This window comes from Glycine soja, chromosome 3, assembly GCF_004193775.1.
Source record: "Glycine soja cultivar W05 chromosome 3, ASM419377v2, whole genome shotgun sequence".
NCBI lineage: Eukaryota > Viridiplantae > Streptophyta > Magnoliopsida > Fabales > Fabaceae > Glycine > Glycine soja.
The window spans coordinates 45,274,849-45,295,874 of NC_041004.1; the positions used below are offsets into that span (position 1 = coordinate 45,274,849).

The window sequence follows — 21,026 nt, forward strand, 5'->3', positions numbered from 1 at the left end:
AAAAAATAAATTAAATTTGATTGATTGCTATGATTATATAATTCAAGTCATATTTTATGATGAACTTTATATAATATACGTGGGACTTGTTCTTTCTTGCCGAAATGGCATTGAAAAAAAAAGCTGGAATTTAACGGTTCCACGATATATAACCTAGTGCATTTTATCAATGTTGCCGTTTTTAAGAGTATTCATTATCATTAAAAACTGCTTCCATAAAAAAAAGGTAAACATAAATCTAAAATTAATACTAAAAGAGTTATATAGCAGTAAAATTAAAAAAGGTTAACTAAAAATATACGTAGATGGGGAATATTTGCAACCAGTGGGATGTTCTTGGTACATTGAGATACCTAATTCCACAGAGTAATAATTAGATTTGATTTAGTGACACCCGTTCTTCAACAAAATAGGAAATATGAAAAAAGAAGAGTGGCAGGGTGGTGTAATTTCCACTAAGCAGCGCGAAAATATCTTATAGTCCTTCTTTCCCATGGCCAGGCCAAGGCGTCTGGAAGTTTCTTCCCAAATATCTATCTATCTAAGTATTTATCCCCCACGAAACAAAAGGCACCAAGGACTAGATATTTTTTTCTCTCTCCTCTTCGCCGCTAATTAACCCTATTCTCCCCAGCATTCAATTTCTATTAGTATCCAAACCTTGATTGCGTTCTTGGATTTTCTTGTGGGTCGGGGGTTTCTCCTCTCTTTCTCTGCAGTTTGATGGATCGGGAAGGAGGATCCAACGCCGGATCTTGCTACTACTCCGTTCTCGGGATTCGTAGGGATGCCTCCTTCTCTGATATTCGCACTGCCTACCGCAAACTCGCTATGGTAAACTATAACTAAACAACCATACATCACCGTTTCATTCTTTTCCTATTCTTGATTAGTTCCTGAAATTTTTTAAAATTATGTTTGTTTTGCGCCCGGCTGAGAAGAGGTGGCACCCGGACAAGTGGGCTCTGAATCCCGCAACCGCCGGCGAAGCCAAGCGCCGGTTTCAGCAAATCCAAGAAGCCTACTCAGGTTACCTTGCAAATTGCATCATCACTTTAATTAGTATTGTTTTAATTGCTGCAAAATTTGATTAATTAGTAGTGATGTTTTCGATTGGGTAACAGTTCTCTCCGATCAGTCTAAAAGGTCAATGTACGATGCGGGGCTCTACGATCCTTTGGAGGAAGAAGACCAAGTCCGTAAAGTTTTTTCCTTTCATTTTTTTTCAATTACTATTTTTATAAGAAAAAAAAATGTTTTTTTTTTAATGAGCAGGATTTTTGTGACTTCATGCAAGAGATGATCTCGATGATGAACAATGTGAAAGACGAGGTAGTGATTTTGATGATGGGTTTTGTTTTTGGTTTTTGGGAAAGACGTAGGTAAATGTGTTTGATTGTGGTTGTAGGGGGACAGTTTGGAGGACCTACAGAGGATGTTCGTGGATATGGTGGGGGGAGATCATGGCCATGGAATCGGCGTTGACTTGAACCAAGATCGAACGGCTGGAAAGCGAGGACGAGTATATGGATCGAAGGGCAACGCGCCCAAGCGCAGCAACTCTCGCAGTTAGTGCGCCGTACTGAATCCATCTTGTAATTTTCTTTACACATTGGATGATTGAAATGAAAATCCTTTTACTAGATTGGTAATGCTCTTTAGTTATTAGTTATGGAACAATAGATCAAGTGCAACTGTGCAAATTGTGCTTTGCATTCTAATACTGCCCTTTGGGGCTTCTTTTTTTTCCTGCCAAAAATATAGTGATTCAGTTCAGAGGATTAACATTTTCGTGACGCATTTCGATATCCTTGTGTTTTGTGTTCTTCTAATGACACGTGTATGACATGCTAAACTATTGAATTTAAAGTACGGTTGTCGGTCAAAGATAAAAAAGAACATACGGGAATCTTTTGTTTCATTCTAGAAAATAATTATTATAATTTGTTAATTAAATAATAATGTAAAAATTCTTTACATTAATAAGTGTATAATTAATTTTTATAGTAATAATAAAATGTTTAACTCTACGGAAGGGATGTTTATCAACGGTTATATATTTTAGGCTGTTGCTATTATGCTTTTTTTTTTTTTGACAAAGTGCTATTATGCATGTATTGGGCGTGTCTTTCCTGTGAAGATTTATGCAAGTGTACGAGAGTATTAGAAAGGTGGTATCGGGGCCCGTTGTGCACGATTTATAAATAATAAAATCAATTCGTTTGGTACAAGAAAGAGGTTTCTAGTTTTTGTCTGATTGCTTTGGTGCTTATATGTTCTTTGAATGTGTGTTACCCGTTCTTGTTCTATTTTATTGTATACATAAATTGAAAGTTGTACACAATATAGTAATGTGCAAAAGTTTGAAGCCTAAATAATGTCACAACCACTTATTTTATTGCAATTTAAAATACAAAATCTACTTAAGTTAAATATTGCACTATACAATTATTTAGTAATAAATGCAAAATATCCAATCTATTACACATTTCATATAAATTGATTGATTATACTATAATTTTATAACACTTTATTGAAAAATTATCAATACACGTATAATATTTTTTAATAAGTTAACATTTTAACTGGCGCATTGCATATGTTTAATTTTATACAATTAAATCTTGAATGTAGAAATTAAAGTGTGATATAATGCTATTTTTAAATATTGATAATTTACAGTTTGAAGATAAAATAAAAGAAAGTAGATTAAAAGAGATATATATTTTTAAAAATAAATAAATAAAGATGATAGTTTCATAGATTTTTCTTTTAACTAGTTGTGATGGTAATCCAAGGAAGATAAAACAAAAGTGAAAATATATAATTAAGAAAGTGAGAAGGGTGGGAGTCCTATTCGCCCAATTTTATATCGACTTTTTTGTATGTTTTCTGATTTGATTAGATGTTATGAGACATGCCAAAAGGAATACAATCACATTGACAACAACAGCTCAGTATGAACTCTCTCTCATGTTACAGTGTCAACATAAGAAACTAAGTAGACAATTATATTCGATAACTTGATAAAGTAGTTGTTAATGACAAAAATCATTCCCATCTAGCAGTACTAATAAATATTCATTTTTTTTTTGTTCTAGAAAAAAAAAATCCAATTAAATTGAATTGAGCGGTAAGGTGGTTACCTGCGGAGTAGGAAAAGGCAAAAAGCTGAAGGCACCGCACCAATAGCATTGGTTTCTTTTTGGGCCATAATTCAACAGACCAAGTAGGGCAACTGCTTGGGGCATATTTTTTGCTGTTTTTGTTAGCTTCTGTTAGTCTCCTATTTTGAGCGAGCATTTTCTGTCTCCAATAGTGTAAGTGCGTTATTCAAGAGGATAAGGAAAAGTTGGATGATTATTCATTTATGGATTGACAATCCATTTTTTTCTAGATTTTTTTTAAAATTTTTGAATCCACATATGATTAATAATTAAATTTTAAATCTTAAATTTTGGTTTCAATATTTTTTATAACTACCAAATTTAATATATTTAAAAATTTAATTTTAATCATTATCTTAAACTAACAATCTTATCATATTTTAAATTTTAAATTTTGATTTCAATATTTTTTTAACTATCAAATTAAATATATTTTTAAATTTAATTTCATTCATTATCTTAACCTAACAATCTTATCATATTTTAAATTTTAGTTTCATACTTTTTTATAACTAATAGATTTATTGTACAATTAAAAATTATGTTTCAATATTTTTATAACAAACTTTAATTATTTAAAATTTTCATTTAAATATTTTTTGTAACTAACAAATTTAAATTATTTTTAATTATAATTTCAATATTTGTCATAAGTAACAAATTCAATATCTTTTAAATATTTGTTTCGATTTTTTTTAAGTTAAACAAATACAATACAATATAACAATATTGAAAATTAATTGTTTCACCTAATCTTAATTTAAGCCATCTAATATAATTTAATCTTAGTTTTAGCAATCTAATCCAATCTAATCTTAGTAATAACTAATATTTTTTTATAAATAAAATCAACACTTAACATATAAAAGAAAAATTATAAAATTTCACTAACATTATACTACGAAACAATTTAAATAACAATTGACAAATATGTATTTACAATATAAACAAAAATTTCAAAAGAGCAAATTTAGAAGAAAAAAATTGAAAAAAAATTATTCAACAAAAGAACCATATGGATCATCAGTCATTTGTATGAGTCTTGCGATCCATATGAATAAATCATATGGATTGATAATTTATATGAGTTTTTTTAAAAAAATATTATTTTTGTTTGTGATATTACTTCAAACAAGAACATCAAACCAATATCAACAACATTTAGCACACACACGAAGAAGAAGAAGAAGCACCAAGCGAGTGACAACACATGAAAGAGGAAGAAGAAGAACCACAATAACACCCAAAGTGGAGGAAGAAGAATGAGAGAAAAAGAACAAGAAAGACATATGAAAAGTAACTTATATGGATGAATCACTCTTATTTTTTATAAGCAAAAAATAAAATCCTTTTAACTTTATTACTGGATGTTCCAACAAAAATAGAAAACAAAAATAGAAGTATAGTGAGTGCGGAGAAGTCGAGGCCAGACCCTTCCTCACTCGCCCAATACAGAGAACAAGAATATTGTTCAAAGCCGTACGAATACGAAAGCCTTCCTCATCTTTTTTCCCTCATCTTTAAATTCAAAAAATCAGTGGCATTTTCGCAAATACACGCCGATCCAGGTCCACTTCCGCTTCTGTCCCAATTCAATAAACCCTCTTCTCTCTTTTCAAACTCCCAATTCCCAAACAATAAGACCCCCAAACCCTCATTCTCTCCATTGCCATCACAAACCCTACGCTTCGGTTATCTAATCCAAATCCAAATCCAAATCCAAATCCAAGACGATGTCGTATCGACCTTCCGCCAACGCCAGGACCGAGGTTCGTCGGAACCGCTACAAGGTCGCCGTGGACGCCGATGAAGGTCGCCGTCGCCGAGAGGATACCATGGTGGAGATCCGAAAGAGCCGTAGGGAAGAGAGTTTGCAGAAGAAGAGACGCGAGGGTCTCCAATCGCAGCAGATTCCTTCGTCACTTCACTCTACTGTAATAGAGAAGAAGGTCAATTCCGATCATCTTTCATTAACTATTTTCTTTCATTATTTATTTATTTTAAATATTTTCTCTAAATTCAAATTGTTATACCTAAAATCTTCATCTCATTCCACCAACTTAGACAACTGATTAGGTTATAGGACCTATATGGTTTTTGGGTTTATGTTGAAAGGATTATACTATGTATGATATAAAGCTATTCCTTATAGTCGTTTGTGGCGAACTGTGAGATAAAATGTGTTCTCTTTATCACGCTCTGTTCTTGCGTACTCACCTATAAAGTTTGATTGTTATTATGTTGGATTTGCCAGAATTGGAATTAGGTTAAAGCTTATTTAAACGTAATTTGTTTTCTACTTTGCTGCAGTTGGAACACCTTCCAGCCATGGTTACAGGTGTTTTCACCGATGACAATAACATGCAGTTAGAGGCCACAACTCAATTTCGGAAGTTGCTTTCAATTGGTTAGATATTTGTCTATGGCGTTTTCGTTGTTTCTTTTATGGTTCTGAATTTGAAATGATGTTTGATGAACTCCGTTTATGCCCTGCCAGAACGTAGCCCACCAATTGAGGAGGTTATTCAAGCTGGTGTAGTTCCACGCTTTGTTGATTTCTTGATGAGGGAAGATTTTCCACAGCTGCAGGTTTGTTATCTGCCTTGTTTTACTTTATGTAATCAATATATTTATCTTTGCTTATTTATAGCCTTGACTTTGTTTGATTTTTGTTGTAGTTTGAGGCAGCTTGGGCTTTGACAAATATAGCTTCTGGAACATCTGAAAACACTAAGGTGATAATTGATCATGGTGCTGTCCCAATTTTTGTAAAGCTACTTGGTTCTCCCAGTGATGATGTCCGTGAACAGGTACATTTCATGTACCTTGTCATATATTTGTTTATCAATAAAAATTATACACTTAAAATGAGAACAAATTACTTTTTATGTTGTTTGACCCAAAAATGTGTTTGTTTATGTTATATGTTGATTTTGGTGTTGGATGATAATCTATTTGCTGGTATAATGGTATGATGTTTGTATGTTTATTTGTTAACTTTTAGTTGACACTATGCATCAGAAGGATGACAGTACCTAGCAGTTGCAGTTATGTTTCATTTAAAGTTTAACATTTTTTCTGTGTTTTGTGGACAATCAGGCTGTTTGGGCATTAGGAAATGTTGCTGGAGATTCACCTAGATGCCGTGATCTTGTTCTCGGTCATGGAGCTTTGCTTCCTCTATTGGCACAATTGAATGAGCATGCCAAGCTTTCTATGCTAAGAAATGCTACCTGGACACTATCGAATTTCTGCAGGGGGAAACCACAGCCTGCTTTTGATCAGGTATGATGTTATGAATTGCATGATCTTAAATATTAAAGTTTTGGCTCCTTCCTTCATCTTTTTATTCTTCATTTTGCTATAAAATAAAATATCTCTCATGTTTATATATAAATATTAAGAAATTGTAGTGTGCCGTAATTTTTGTTTTCCTTTGTGGCAATTATAGTTGATTAAATTTTATGATTTTATCATTTGCTCATAATGGCCATAATGTTGAAGATTAAAAAATAGAAATTAACAAAGACTAGTGGTGAAGGTAGAAGGGAAGGGGGAGAGAGGTCGCAGGTTTGAATCTCTCTACTACAAAAATTAACAATTAACAATTGCCAATCCCAAAAAAGAATAAAAATTATATAATTGCTTTGCAAGTTGAAACTAAGAGCATGCTTCTTGTACATTACAAAATAGATATTATAAATGATTGTCATCATAAATCAATGTTAATTTCCTACAAACAGGAGTAGCATTAATATCTTTCCCTCCTTGAGCATCATTCATAAGGATAACTTCCATGTGTAATTCATCAAAAGACAATGCTTCTATCTTATTCATTCAGACTTCTATTTCTCTGGCCACATCAAATTTTCTTAACTTTTTTAAAGCTTGAATACTTCATAGGTATGTATTGGTGAAGTATTTAAGAATATTGGTATTCGATACATATCTTGTGCTGATATGTGAAGCAAATGCAAGTTGTTTTTCCCAGTTTAGATTTGCTGGCTCTGTTTTGACTGAGGATTGATTGATTTTTATCCTTTTTTTACAGGTTAAACCTGCACTTCCTGCTCTTGCCAGTCTTATCCAGTCAAATGATGAAGAAGTCCTGACTGATGCTTGTTGGGCACTTTCATATCTTTCTGATGGTACAAATGACAAAATTCAAGGTGTAATTGAAGCTGGTGTTTGTAGCCGGCTTGTTGACCTTCTTTTGTGAGTACTTTGCATACAAATGTGGATGTGTAGAAATATACGTATTCCAGTGTTGTTCTGCTGTCAAATTCTAAATATTATTCTACTCTTCTTCAGGCACCCTTCCCCTTCAGTGCTTATTCCTGCTCTTCGTACTGTTGGAAATATTGTTACAGGAGATGATTTGCAGACACAGGTATTAAGTTCTTCATGGCTCTTTTTTTAACTTCTTAATATACAGGTTACTATATGTCACTAGCTATTCTGTGTTAAGGGAAATCGTAATAGTGATAGTAACCAAAATAGAATAAGAAAGCAACTAAAGATTTTATTGAATTCAATGGAAATAATAGAAAATAGGAGAGATATCTTCTCCAAGGGTTCCCCCTCAAAGGATTTGTCATTTCAGAAAGAGCAAAACCCAACTCTCAAATCCTACAAGATGAATGCCTCTTCCCTTGCATCCTCCTATTTATTTGCCTCACAAATCCCTTCCAACTAATTTACTACAATAATTGTCCTAGCTAACTTCCTAATTCCTGACAAACTGGTATTAATTATGAAACAGAAATGAGGTCAAGGAAGAAATTTCCTTCACAAAGGAGAAAAATAATACTAGAAAGCAAAGAGATATTATAATAGGATAAATGCAGATATATCAATCACCTGATTAAACCCCCCAATTCACTCATCCTGTGCTGCCTCTACTGTCTCCCACCACCCATCCCAACCCATGTTTTCTGTTGTCTCCCATCACTGCACATTTCTCTTCTCTAACACCTTGCTTCTTTCTGCACATTCTGTTATACTCTCCCACTCCCTCTACTGCTTACCCCTTACTCCTGGCTGCCTTCCCTATCCAACCTTGTAATAAAGACAAATAATTTCTCTAGTAATATTTTCTTTGATTCCTTTTAATATGCTCAGTGCCAAAGGGAAATGCTATTGCTAAGATCAGGCAAGAACCTTTTTTCAGATTGGATTGAATAGTTAACCATGCAGAAAATGGATTTTTTCTTGAGTACAATATAGTCAATTCTTTTACTTATTTTTCTTCAGAAGCTATCATTGTGTGGAATCTCTGTATGTTTCTGCTTGGACTAGCTGAATGTGTGTAGACATGCATGTGCACACTTAACACGATATTTGTGTGTTATTGTATTTTCTTGCTTAGGTCATCATTAACCATCAAGCTCTCCCACGTCTTCTGAATATCTTGACTAATAATTATAAAAAAAGCATAAAGAAGGAAGCATGCTGGACCATATCAAACATCACAGCTGGGAACAAAAAGCAGATTCAGGTATAGATTATTTTAGTGGTCTTCATTGTGTTGTATTTGTCCATCAGATGTAGTTAAATTTGATGTGTTATCTTTGCGTTTGAACTTAAAATCTTAAATTGCATTTCTCTTCAATTTCTGACAATCTACAGGATGTAATTGAGGCTAGTATAATTGCTCCTTTAGTCCATTTGCTTCAAAATGCTGAGTTTGATATCAAGAAAGAGGCTGCTTGGGCAATCTCAAATGCTACTTCAGGTGGATCTCATGAACAAATCAAGTATGGAGAGATTCTTGTGCTTAGAATGTTTCCTTGAGATTTTATTGGGGTTATAGTTTTTTTTCTTTGAAGAGGTTTTGAGTCTTTTTCCTTGGTTGACAGGTTCCTGGTAAGTCAAGGGTGTATTAGGCCCTTGTGTGATCTTCTCATATGTCCTGATCCTAGGATTGTGACAGTTTGTTTGGAAGGGCTTGAAAACATCTTGAAGGTAGGAGAAGCTGAGAAAAATGTTAGCAATACTGATGGTGTGAATCTATATGCTCAAATGATTGATGATGCTGAGGGGTTGGAGAAAATTGAAAACCTCCAGAGTCATGATAACACTGAGATTTATGAAAAGGCAGTGAAGATTCTTGAGACATACTGGATGGAGGAAGACGACGAGACTATGCCTCCAGGGGATGCTTCTCAATCAGGGTTCAACTTTGGTGGCACTCAACCACCTGCGGTGCCTTCTGGTGGATTCGACTTTAATTAGAAGGTATCCATGGTTTCCTAAGACAACATTATGCTTTATTTGGCTTTGTTATGTTTTCTCTGCAAATTTTTGGATTTGAAATAGCAATATTTGGCAGTTTGTATTCTTTGCTCTCCTTTATCATGTGGACATTATTTTGGATTTTGTGAACTGCAGGAGTTTTGACTGGTCTATCAGTAAAGTCCTCCAGTTTGACAGTCCAACAGTTTGGGGTCAAGTCAATGTCCTTTGATTGCCCTTGGCTCCTACAAGGTTCAGCCTTGGTAAATAGGGGGTTGCTGGACCAGCGTGGGTTTTTGAAATGGCTGGTTTTACATACACCATGGGGACAGATGGGTTGTGGCTTGATTTCTTAGCCACACAAGAGTTATATATACTAGAGTTTGCTTTCTGCCAAGTGATCATTCCGAATGATTTGGCTTTATAGAGTTGTTGTGATCATTCTGGATGTTTTGACGAAATACCAAATGCTGCTATCTTTTGCTTCATATTAATAGTTACAAGATGGAATTTTTCTTTCACCCTTTCCTTGTAAGTTCTTTTGAAGTTTACCGTAAAGTTCTATTCATTATGTTCTTTAGGTCTCGTTCAGGTTCGTAATGTAATGTTTACTAATCTGGTTTAGGAAAGAAGTCTTACACTTTGTTCTCAGGCATTATATTTGGTTACAGTGTGGGATTTTCTCTTCCACTTCGTTATCTCTTTCATGCATTTTATCATATGCGCTCATTTAGTGTTACGTATGGAACTTATAAAAGGATAGTCACAGACTTTGCTATCAAGAAAAACTGTAAGGTTCAATTTCTAACATCTGGTATTCTTTTGTGTATTTTCTGAAAAGTTTTCCTTGAATAATAATCTCTTGTTGACAACCAAACCAAGAGTTAGCGTGGACTCTTCTTCCATCGTTGACATGACACATTAATATGTATCGAGTCAACCCCTTTAGCACCAGGTGTAGTCAAAATCGTTCTGGACCCGTGCCGTGTTGATTGATTGAAGTATTGAACTAACGACAGAATTTTTACTATCAAACATAAATCACTGGGCAGGTGTTGATAATTTTTCTTCGTAATTTTATTCTGTTCTTTTCTGAAGTGATAAAATCAGCGTTATTTAATAGAATAATTTTTTTAAATAAAATTGATTTTGAAATGTCATAATTTTTATTCGGATATTCTTTAAATCAAATTTTAAACATGCAATTAACAAAATGAGTTTTAATGTCTAAATTCGTTTTTTTTCTATTATAGTTAGCTATTTTGATATATACATTAGCAAATTAAAAATAAATAAAAAAGTAGTAATTTATTCATTTCATGTTGTTTATAATTATATCCAACATACTTAATTATTACTAAGTTGAAACAGATTAGTATAATGATTCGTGCATATATATGTTTTAACCATAAACCTTTGTTTTAGTAATAAGCAAAGCCGGTTAGGAACTAACCCAGATATCTACTTCCTCTTTCAATAACTTTTTAAACTATTGAGATAAGGAAACATAACTAGGGTTTCATTCTAATGACAATATCTAATTTAAGTGGCCTTTATTCTTTTTATGTCTATGTTAATGTGATATTTTTGTTCTATGTATTTTTTTTTAGATAACATTGTTCCAGGCAAATATAATTATTATGAGTGTCAATTTTCATTTAAATATTTACATAATTGCACACCCAAGACTTAAACTTGGGATCTCTAATTAAACTTGAGAAATCCCACACAAATTGATTCACCTATTTAATTCTCTTTGTTGATGGGATATGAAATGGGAAAATACATATACCATGTGACAATGTGAGAGAAGATAAATTATAGAAAATGCAAAATACAAGAGTTAAAAAATGATTGAGTGAAGCAAACATAACTTCTTATTGTTTCAACTCCAACTTGATTTTTCTCAATCGAATTTTTTTGGCACCTAGATGCTTTCACACCAACCAAATATCCATGAAATGTTTTTGACATGTAATATATTACTCTCTACCGTTATAAATGAACAAGTTTTAAGCTTTGTTGTATGTTTAATAATAAAATTTGACATAATAAAAATAATAATTTTACAATCCATTGGAGTTGGCCTATTGTTGAGGAATTGAGGTAAATACAAGACATCACAAGTTCGATTCTTATTGTGGATCGTACAACCAAAGAAATAATAAAATATGACCAATAACTTGTATGTATACATAAATATAATGATGAAAAAGTTTTTTATATAAAAAATATGCTTAACAAAATAAATTTAATCTAAAAATTAGTATAATCAATAAACTATAAAATAATTCAGGAATATATTTTTCCACCAACACAATTTCTCGAGTAGATTTTTATATTTATTGTGTCATGAGAGGCAGAGGCACCATGTCTAGCGACTTCAGCAGCACTGTTACGGCGCCACCGCACCACTTCACGCATTCCAAACATTTCAATTCGGTCTCCGTTGTTCAGCTGAAGTGGATTAGATAATGACAAATGGCAATATTAGCAAAGAAATTGATAAGATATTTTGGTCCCATCCTTTTAGGATTAAATCATCCCATAATAATCGCAAACATCCTCATCCTTTTATGATTAACGAAATCTCATCTCTAAGATATTGTTATACATAATAATGAGGTGTTGCTTTAATGAAATCTACCCAACCAATGAATATCCTTCAATCTAGCTAATTTGTTAAAGTCACACACACGTAGATTATAAGATTATTATTATTCCTAGCACATACAAATACAAGGGTCTTGAAATTTCCATTTTCGCCTGTGGCAGTGTGAGTAGGGGAAGCAGACACGTCACACGGACACGTGGCAGCGCTGCCACTGTATTTTACAAAACAAGAAGGGCATTCCGGTCATTGAGTAGGGTACATTCACATAGTCGGTTGTTGTGCTGTGTCTCCATTTTTCTTTTTTGGTGCATGCGAGCGAGGCTTTGCAAATTTGTTCAAGTATTAGTAACGGTACGGCACTCGTTGCCACTCACTAGTACTATTTCGGTGATTCATTCAGTTAATGGTGTTGGGTTGCTTCATTGATAAATAATAAAATTGTGGTGTTGCTTGCAGATTGATCGAGTGAATAATATTGGAAATGATGGATCTGAATGTGAATGAGAAAAAGAAATGTTGCGCTGATTGCAAAACCACCAAGACACCACTCTGGAGAGGAGGACCAGCTGGACCCAAGGTCCAATTCCAATCAACACCCATAATTTCTACTTAATTTATGTTATGGGCTCAATTATTTTATTTATGCAGACCTTATGCAACGCTTGTGGAATTAGGTATAGGAAGAGAAGGGCTTGTTCGAGGAAGCGAGAGGAGCAGAGGTGGAAGATGTTGGGGGAAGAGGAACAGGCCGCGGTGTGCTTGATGGCCTTGTCCTCTGGTTTTGTTTTCGCTTGATTGCAAAGCATTCCTTAATTTAGTAATCCACGACAATCCTTTTTGATGTCGCATACCTAACCTTGTAAAGGTCAAGCCTCTGTTTATAACATGGTGTTCTTCTCTGTTCTCTTGTTTCCCTAATTCTCTAAGTTCACGGTTATTGTTGCAAGGATCTTTCATCATTTTTGATTATCGATTTGCGGTTTGCACTCGTGTTTCGTTTGCGTTAACCAACAAGGAAAAGGATTTCGCTCTGGGAAACGATAAATTTAAATTAATATTTCAGTTGTTAATGAAACATTAATGAGAAAGAAATCCAAATTAGAGTTACATGGTAGCAATTTACTGGTAGATATTCCTCACGAATACTATTTCGATTACAAAAACAAAACACTTTATTCTTATATTAAGATTAGAGTTAAAACTAGAGTGTTCATATATATGACATTATGTTTAAATTTGAATTGATGCAGATTAATTCCAACCATTTGAGTTGAATATTTTTTAATGTTTGAATCAAATCTGACTTTATGATTTTAAATATGTTGAGTTTTGAATTAAATCATGAATTTTAATGTCTCCATTGACCTATTAAATTATTTTATTTTTGTTTATATATATAATATATACTTTTAAATAAAAAAATCAATTATTGTCATCAAAATTGAAATTTTAGTTCTCATAATTTTACTAACTAACTTTCATGAAATTAGAGTTTTAACTCTCAATTGATTATAAAAAAATTTATTTCACTTCATAATTTGTTTCAAATTATTGTAAATTTAGTGGGAAATTGCATTATTTATTTAATTATTTGAGAATGTTGGAGTTTTTAAATTATGTGATAATAGTTTTAGTAAAATTTATTTCACTTCATAATTTGTTTCAAATTATTGTAAATTTAGTGGGAAATTGCATTACTTATTTAATTATTTGAGAATGTTGGAGTTTTTAAATTATGTGATAATAGTTTTAGTTTTTAGGCTTTGTAGGTGTGATGTTCAAACTTATTTATTATATTTCAATTTTTAAATTATATTTAATATAGTATGTTATCCTATATGAATATGATAATAATAATATAATTTTTCTAATGATATTTTTTTCACTATTTAATTACACATAATAATTATAAGTGATGTATTCCGTATTTCATTTAATAAAAAATTTACTTTATAAAAAAATCTTAAATTTTGAAAAATAACAAACAAATTAAAATATTTTAATCTATTGATTCAATCTAAATCAAATCATTTACAAATAGGTTGATTTGATCTGAGTTTTAATTTTTCTTTCTTAAAAAATTAATTCAAACAAATTTATTAAATTTTGATTAAATTGAATCACAAATTTCTTCAAATTTAATCCAAGTCAACTCAATATATCCTTATTTAAAGTTATTTATTCTTATTCTTATAATTAAAATTTGAAGAAAATTGCTTAATAGTATGAATGTTATCTCACACAAAATGTAAGAAGATTTACATCAATAGTTGTTTTGTGATTTCCATTAATCTTATTTTTCCGTTAAATCTTTAAATATGAATATTTTGTACCATTTAGGAGTACTCAAATTAATTTTTTTGTATTAACTTGCATAATAAAAGTTAACTTTTTTTTATATTATTATTTAATCATAAGTAACATATAACATTTTTTTTTACTTTTATAATAAGTTTTCAAAGTTATAAGAATAATGATATATAATGAAATGATGGAAACAAATTTTTTACACTACTATGACTATTAAACTTAATTTTTCTTATATTGAAATAAAAAGATACAGTAAGTGCTAACAGAAAAATATTTCCTCTTCCCTTGATACAAGCGTTAAAGTATAATCTTGTTGATTCTAATTTTGCTCATAATTGTGGTTAATTATTTATTTGGTAAATATGATTAATAATTATTTATTTTACTTTTTTTGTCTCAATAGCAAAGAGGCAAAAACTCACCCATAAAGAGAGAGGAAAGAAGCAACCAAAGGACAAAACACATATCAGGCCCAAAAGTGTTATTTTCCGCCCAACTAGCTTAATTTTCTGGCTCTGCAGGGTCTGAATCCACTCCTGCGGTCTGGGTTGGGCCTTTTAATGCCCACATTAGGAAGGGGCATGGTAGAAAGTTAGAAAGAAATTTGAAACAGATTTGTTTGTTGTATTTGTAAAGCAACAAACATCAACAACGTATACAACCATCTCAAGCAACGCATATTCTCACATGATTCTTTTTTTGAGGAGAAACGCACATGATTTCTTACCAATAGATCCTATGAGACCTAAACAGTTTTAAAGTATACACATCTTTTACTTAAACCGGAAAGAAAGAGAGAACCACCATACTTGAATTTGCATCCTCCACTTAACTTCATAAATCATAATCACCGGCCTATTTGCTTAGCTACAAACAACGATTATAGCAGTTGGTGGTATTCATGCAATTAAAAAAATCTCTACAATGCACTCAAATATTTCCATTTTTTAATTGCTAGTCAAGGAATGTTAACGAGTGTGTCATGAAAGGAAAGAAAAGTATTCAATAGAAGATAAAATATATTAAAAATATGAAAATTGTTTTTAAGTATGTAATTAAAAGTATTCAATCAAATGTTTTCTTATTATTGTTGTTAATTATTCGTTCCAGGTAACAAATGGTATGAGTTTTGTATCTATTCAAGTTTCAACAATAATATAGTCTCAAGAATTTGAGTAGGCCTAACTAAAGTAAAAATAATTTTTGAATTTTATTTGTTAAAAGAATTTTTTTTTTAAATTTCACATTTATGTTTTAGTTTCTAATAATTTTGACATAATTTTAATAATTTATATTTATTTATAAAGAAATATTTTCTAGCTATTAATTAGTTATTTAATTTAAAAACATAATTTAACATATACAGTGTTTTTTTTTAAAATTTAATTTTACCCTGCATGACACATGACGCAGTCGTAGGATAATATAAAATGAGAGAGAGAGAGAGAGAGAGAGGGAAGTTGAGTGCAGTTAGAGTGAAACAATAGGCGATCCGCAACTTACGTTGTTGTTGAACGGAGCACGCTCCCTCTCTGTCCTAACTCCTAATCTCTCTCGCACACACACAGTAACTATTTATTTCCTCCAAATGCTTTTCTTCTTTAGTTTTAATCACACCCTCTTTCAGGTAACTCATATTCTTTCACCTTTGAATCATTTCCAATCCTTCGCAACCTTTTGGAAAATGTTTATCTTTGTTGAAATTGCTTAGAAAATGTTTCGCAAAACAAATTGGTATTTTATTAAAACGGATGGCATTTTGTATCTACTTATTCGTGGCACTATTGCTCTGTTGTTTGCGATTATGAACCGCAGAAAATGTCTTGCCTTTTTTTGTTTGCTCACTTAAGATATTATTGGATTTTATTAGATAAACAATGTTTGTTTTTATCTGTTATTTTAAGATTGTACGAGGCTGCTTGATTTAATTAATGTATCCCATGATTTCCATCTCATAAACCCTTGTCAAATTGATTGCTCTGTTTGAATAATAGGTTTAATTGATACTATAATGTAAGCTTCCCGACCATTATTTTAGCTAGAGAGTTGAACATTGCTGCAGTTATTTATATCACATAATGAAACGGATTGTTACCTTGCCACATTTCACATGTGGTTCTTACAAGTATGTGTTTTGTTTTATAAACTGATGCTGAATTGCTTTTCGTTTTAAGGCAGAATTGTAATCCTTCTGGACTAATGAATTCATGTGATGATAATGATAAACCCGTGAGAGTTTTTCCCGTGAAATCACTTCAATTCAATTTTTCAGTTCACCTATTTTGTTCTTAAGGAACAACATCTATTTTTTCTGGGGGATTTTGTTGCTGGCCCTTTGTGGGAAAAGCCATATATTATTGTAATGCATTTAGTCCGTGGTGGTTGCTTAGTCAATGTTTTTCCGTAATTCTTTGTTCAGTTTCAAAAAGAATTGGAATTTGATATATAATTGTATATGGGGTTTGAACAGGCTCTAGCTGTCAACTTATCATTCTTAGCATGAAATTATTTTGGATAAATCCATTGGTCCAGCCGCTGAATTTTCCTTTTTAATATGATATGTTTCTTAATCCTTCAAAAGTTTGCAAGATATAACTACCAGCTATATATTTATGACATGCTGTTATTCTGCTTTAACATTATAATATCTGACTTATGTGATAATTGATGGTTCTAGAGTTTTTTCTTAGCTTGTGTTTGACCTTTTTTCTGTTTTATTTACTTTCAGGTTGTAGCTGCTGACTCATTGGATGAAGAATTCTTGATCAAATAACTTGTCATAATTGATTTCAAATGAAGACAGGCTCCATGATTTTTTCATTATTCCATGTACCTAGATGTAGAATACAAAGCTTAGCTAATTGCTGGGGTGAAACCTTCCACGGTTTCAGTACAACTTGTGGAAACAATTCTAGCATCAGGTTGCTTGGTTCTAGAATTTATGGTCTTCAGGGAGGACAGAGAAAGAAATGGACAAGACCTATAACTACAAATACAGAAGGCAAGGGGAGCACCAAATCCAAAAGTATCAAGCATGAGATTTTGAGTGAAACCATTTTAGCAAATGCTACAGCAAATGTAAATAAAACACAGCTAGATCAATCCCAAGAAATTCAGGATTGTGACATACAACAAGAGATTGCTGAGAATAAAGACTTGTCCAGCTATACTGTTATTGTTTTTGATATAGAGACCACAGGGTTTAGCAGAGAGAATGAAAGAATCATTGAAATTGCACTTCGAGATCTTCAGGGTGGCGAGAACAGCACTTTTCAGACTCTTGTAAACCCTCAATGTAAAGTTCCTAATTCACATATTCATGGCATTACTACTCAGATGGTCAACAAACCTGATGTTCCAAGGTAACCTAAACTTTTATAGCTCGTTTATATCTTGGGTCCTTGGATTATGCTTATCTTTGCTACACAAAGTATTCCATCATGTCTTTACAACACAGCCTCATGTTATGTGTAAGATTTTAATTGATTAGACACTAGGAAATGCTAAAAAAAAAGTTTAAATTAACAGAGGGAAAGTCTTAATACCCCAAATGAGATTAGTCTCACACCTAAAGGATGAAACAGTACCTCGGCAAAGATCACCCACACCCCCAAAAGAAACTAGGCAGAATGTTAGGAACCAAGAAACTGAGCCCAAGGGAGGGAAATTAGTTATAGAGAGAGGGAGAGAGGTCTCATATATCTAGAGAGGAGAGATGGTATAGGGTCATGTGTAATAATTTATAGTTTTGGGATCCAAGGGGATATTCGTTGGCTTGGGAGCTTTCGTTTAGCCTTCTTGTTTCTTCCTCATTAGTTTCATTACTTTCATATGCAAATACAGAGTTTACATTTTACTGAAAGGGGTTCCTATCACAGATTGAGAGATGTGCTTTTGTTTTCTTTTAGTTCCCTAGTCTTCTTAGGGTCATAGCATGACCATTTGCGACAACAGTTTTAGTTCTCTAGTTTACTCGGGGAGTTAAAAAGTTAAGCCCTTCAATTTTGATTTGTTATCATACATTTCCTATTTCATGCCTATGATAATTTCATATAAAATAAAAACTTGTAAATTGGATTCCTGTTTAGCAAGCATCCAACTGAAAAAAACAGCTGAAACCTGAAAAACTGGGCTGTACATTGGAGAAGCAGCATACTAAATCATCTCATATTTTTCTTATTGGAAATGCCTTTCATAGGAGTGTGTTTGGGTGGTTATTGGATCATTTCACATTTTTTAAGCCTTTCCTTCCAAGGTCCTATTATTCATCTTCCACTATAAAGTATAAAATGGGTGTAGAATTGTCCTGAAGTTATTCATTTCTACTTATCAGTTCAATCTATAGGGGTTAGTGGCACCTCTATTTTTCTCCTTGTTAAGGTATATGTCTAAAGAGCATGACTGGGCAAGAATCTATGGTTTAAACTGACAGGAGAACTACTGCAGTTGTTGAAGAAGATTTTACTAACCATGTACTAAGGTTGAAGCAGATACCATATGTTTGTTATATATAATGAGTGGATTTTTAGTTTTGGAAATAATCAAGGAAAGTTCACAGTTTTATGTTTGATTTTATGAGGAGTTTGTTGTGTCACATCACATGTTCACTACAACATGAGGATAAAAGGGGTAGAAATATAGTCGTCATGATTCTTAATTGTTGATGGACATAGAATCTATGAACCAACTTGTCTAGGTACCACATTATTTTTTTTTTTTTTGTGAAACTAGGTACCACCTTATGGTCTGTAGATTTACTTCAAAATATTTACATAATTGATGACATGTATAAATGTATTAAATTCTGAATATACTAAATTCTATCCACAAACTAAAAAATGCTTGATTTTGTTATTTTCCAATTAGAAAAGACTTTCACTATCAATAAACACACTGATAAGCGGATGTTGAGTTTCAACAATTTTAACATATTCAGATGCAGTTTTTGAATTTTCTTTCAAGTTTCCAGTTTTATATGTTCTATATGCTATTAATCTGAGTTGTTTACATCATGTTTCCCATGTGATTTTGAACTGATTTCTTATTGACATTGATGATTGAATCTATTGACACTATTAATTGATTTTTCAAGGGTAACTACTGAGTATTTTTGTGCTCTTGTGAATTTTCTGTAGGATGGAGGACCTAATTCCCATTTTATTCCAATACGTTCGAAGTCGTGAGAAGCCTGGGGGAGATGTGTTATTTGTAGCTCACAATGCTCGCTGTTTTGATGTGCCCTTCATCATCAGTGAGTTACGGCGTTATTCCATAAAGATTCCTCCTAATTGGTTGTTTTTGGACACCCTTCCTTTAGCGCGGGAACTAATGAAGTCCGGAGGTCTCTTTCTCTCTCCTCTTCTCTTAACACATATGCATGCACGCACACGCACACACACACAAATACTTATTGTTTCCATGTGAAAACCTTCACTGTTTGCGATGTTAACAGGAACAACACTTTCTTCATCATCCCTAGCTGCCCTTCGTGACCTCTACGGAATTAAGGTGGATGGATCAGCTCACAGGGCTATGGTAGATGTGAACACATTGTCGTTGATTCTTTCCAGGTTGACCTCTGATCTGAAATTGACCCTATCTGACCTTGTCGACAAATCATTCACAGAATCAGATATTATCAACTCTAAGAAGAAGAAGAAGAATTAGACTAGTTTTCTGACTGTATTTTGCATTGATGTTGTGACAAATGAATTATTTTGTAACCAAAAATCGAACTCTAAATTTGGAGTTGAAGTAGAAAAGAAACGTTGTTTGTAATTGCTGACTTATTCTCAATAAAATCTTACTATTATGTAGTATGTACCAAGTTTTGAGCTTTTACTTCACTGTGAGAATTTCTGATTTAGTTTTAGTGGAAAGCATCCCAGTAAAAGCGAAAAAAGGAGGTGAAGACTGAAGAGTTTGTCTGGTAATTTTATAAATACGAGGGAAAAAAGAGATATATTATCAAGGAGTAGTATAAATTTTCTGAAATTTACTTAATTTAAAAAAAAGGTTTCAAATAAAAGAAAGAAGAAAAAAGGGGTAAAAGTTACTTTGGATACGATACATACATACAGTTCTATAAAGAATGAGGGATGAGTATCAAATAAAAAGGAAATGAAGAAATGAATGCTTTCGTTGAAAGTCGAACTTAAACGGGTGCTCTAACCAATTGTTGACAAAAACATTGATTAGGTAATGACTAATATATTCTTTTCGAAGATATTATTAATAATTTTTTATATGGAACTCAGGCTTCTTCCTTAAAAAATATAAAAATAAAAATCAAAGCAGATAATTTTATATAGGTTCTTCAAATTGATGATTATCAAATCAAAGCAAACAAAATAGGTTCTTCAAATTAAAATAACAATGACACCAAAACAGTCAAAACATATTTCATTATTAATTGATGATCCTCAGCCGTTTCAGTAACTTTGTTTTCTTTTCCACACTTAGCCTTAGCCATGCCCCTACTGGTTTGGACTTTGGAGTGTTCAGACCTACCCCTAGATCGAAGATATATGCAACATTTGTAAAACTGCAGGACTTATATAGTCTATATATCCAAATGTTAACTAGTTCATTAATGACTAACAAACTGAAAAAATATTAACAACATATTTTAATTTATCTTGATTTTTAATATATTTTTAAATTCTAATAAATTCTTAACTTATAAAAAAATCAATATATAT

General features: G+C 32.3%; 3 protein-coding genes and 1 long non-coding RNA gene across 4 annotated transcripts; all 4 read left to right on the forward strand.

The window, feature by feature from the left end:
- The first annotated feature begins 475 nt into the window (after positions 1–475).
- LOC114407557 (chaperone protein DnaJ-like) lies at positions 476–1,808 on the forward strand. The gene is made up of 5 exons (XM_028370706.1): positions 476–834; positions 942–1,029; positions 1,125–1,195; positions 1,276–1,332; positions 1,409–1,808. Exons 1-5 carry the CDS (start codon positions 724–726, stop codon positions 1,571–1,573), a joined length of 492 nt encoding a protein of 163 aa, XP_028226507.1. The 5' UTR covers positions 476–723; the 3' UTR covers positions 1,574–1,808.
- Positions 1,809–4,665: 2,857 nt separating this feature from the next.
- On the forward strand, positions 4,666–10,099 carry LOC114407558 (importin subunit alpha-2-like). Its single transcript, XM_028370707.1, has 11 exons — positions 4,666–5,116; positions 5,478–5,574; positions 5,665–5,756; positions 5,846–5,977; positions 6,267–6,452; positions 7,219–7,382; positions 7,479–7,557; positions 8,536–8,664; positions 8,796–8,923; positions 9,026–9,404; positions 9,558–10,099. The coding sequence occupies exons 1-10, from the start codon at positions 4,901–4,903 to the stop codon at positions 9,399–9,401; spliced, it is 1,599 nt and encodes a 532-aa protein (XP_028226508.1). The 5' UTR covers positions 4,666–4,900; the 3' UTR covers positions 9,402–9,404; positions 9,558–10,099.
- A 2,069-nt stretch (positions 10,100–12,168) lies between these two features.
- On the forward strand, positions 12,169–12,933 carry LOC114405571. Its single transcript, XR_003665270.1, has 3 exons — positions 12,169–12,366; positions 12,472–12,592; positions 12,664–12,933. It is a non-coding gene; the product is annotated as an uncharacterized LOC114405571 (long non-coding RNA).
- Positions 12,934–15,767: 2,834 nt separating this feature from the next.
- LOC114407559 (exonuclease DPD1, chloroplastic/mitochondrial-like) lies at positions 15,768–20,144 on the forward strand. The gene is made up of 4 exons (XM_028370708.1): positions 15,768–15,952; positions 17,054–17,687; positions 19,461–19,666; positions 19,778–20,144. The coding sequence occupies exons 2-4, from the start codon at positions 17,119–17,121 to the stop codon at positions 19,990–19,992; spliced, it is 990 nt and encodes a 329-aa protein (XP_028226509.1). The 5' UTR covers positions 15,768–15,952; positions 17,054–17,118; the 3' UTR covers positions 19,993–20,144.
- The last annotated feature ends 882 nt before the right edge of the window (positions 20,145–21,026 follow it).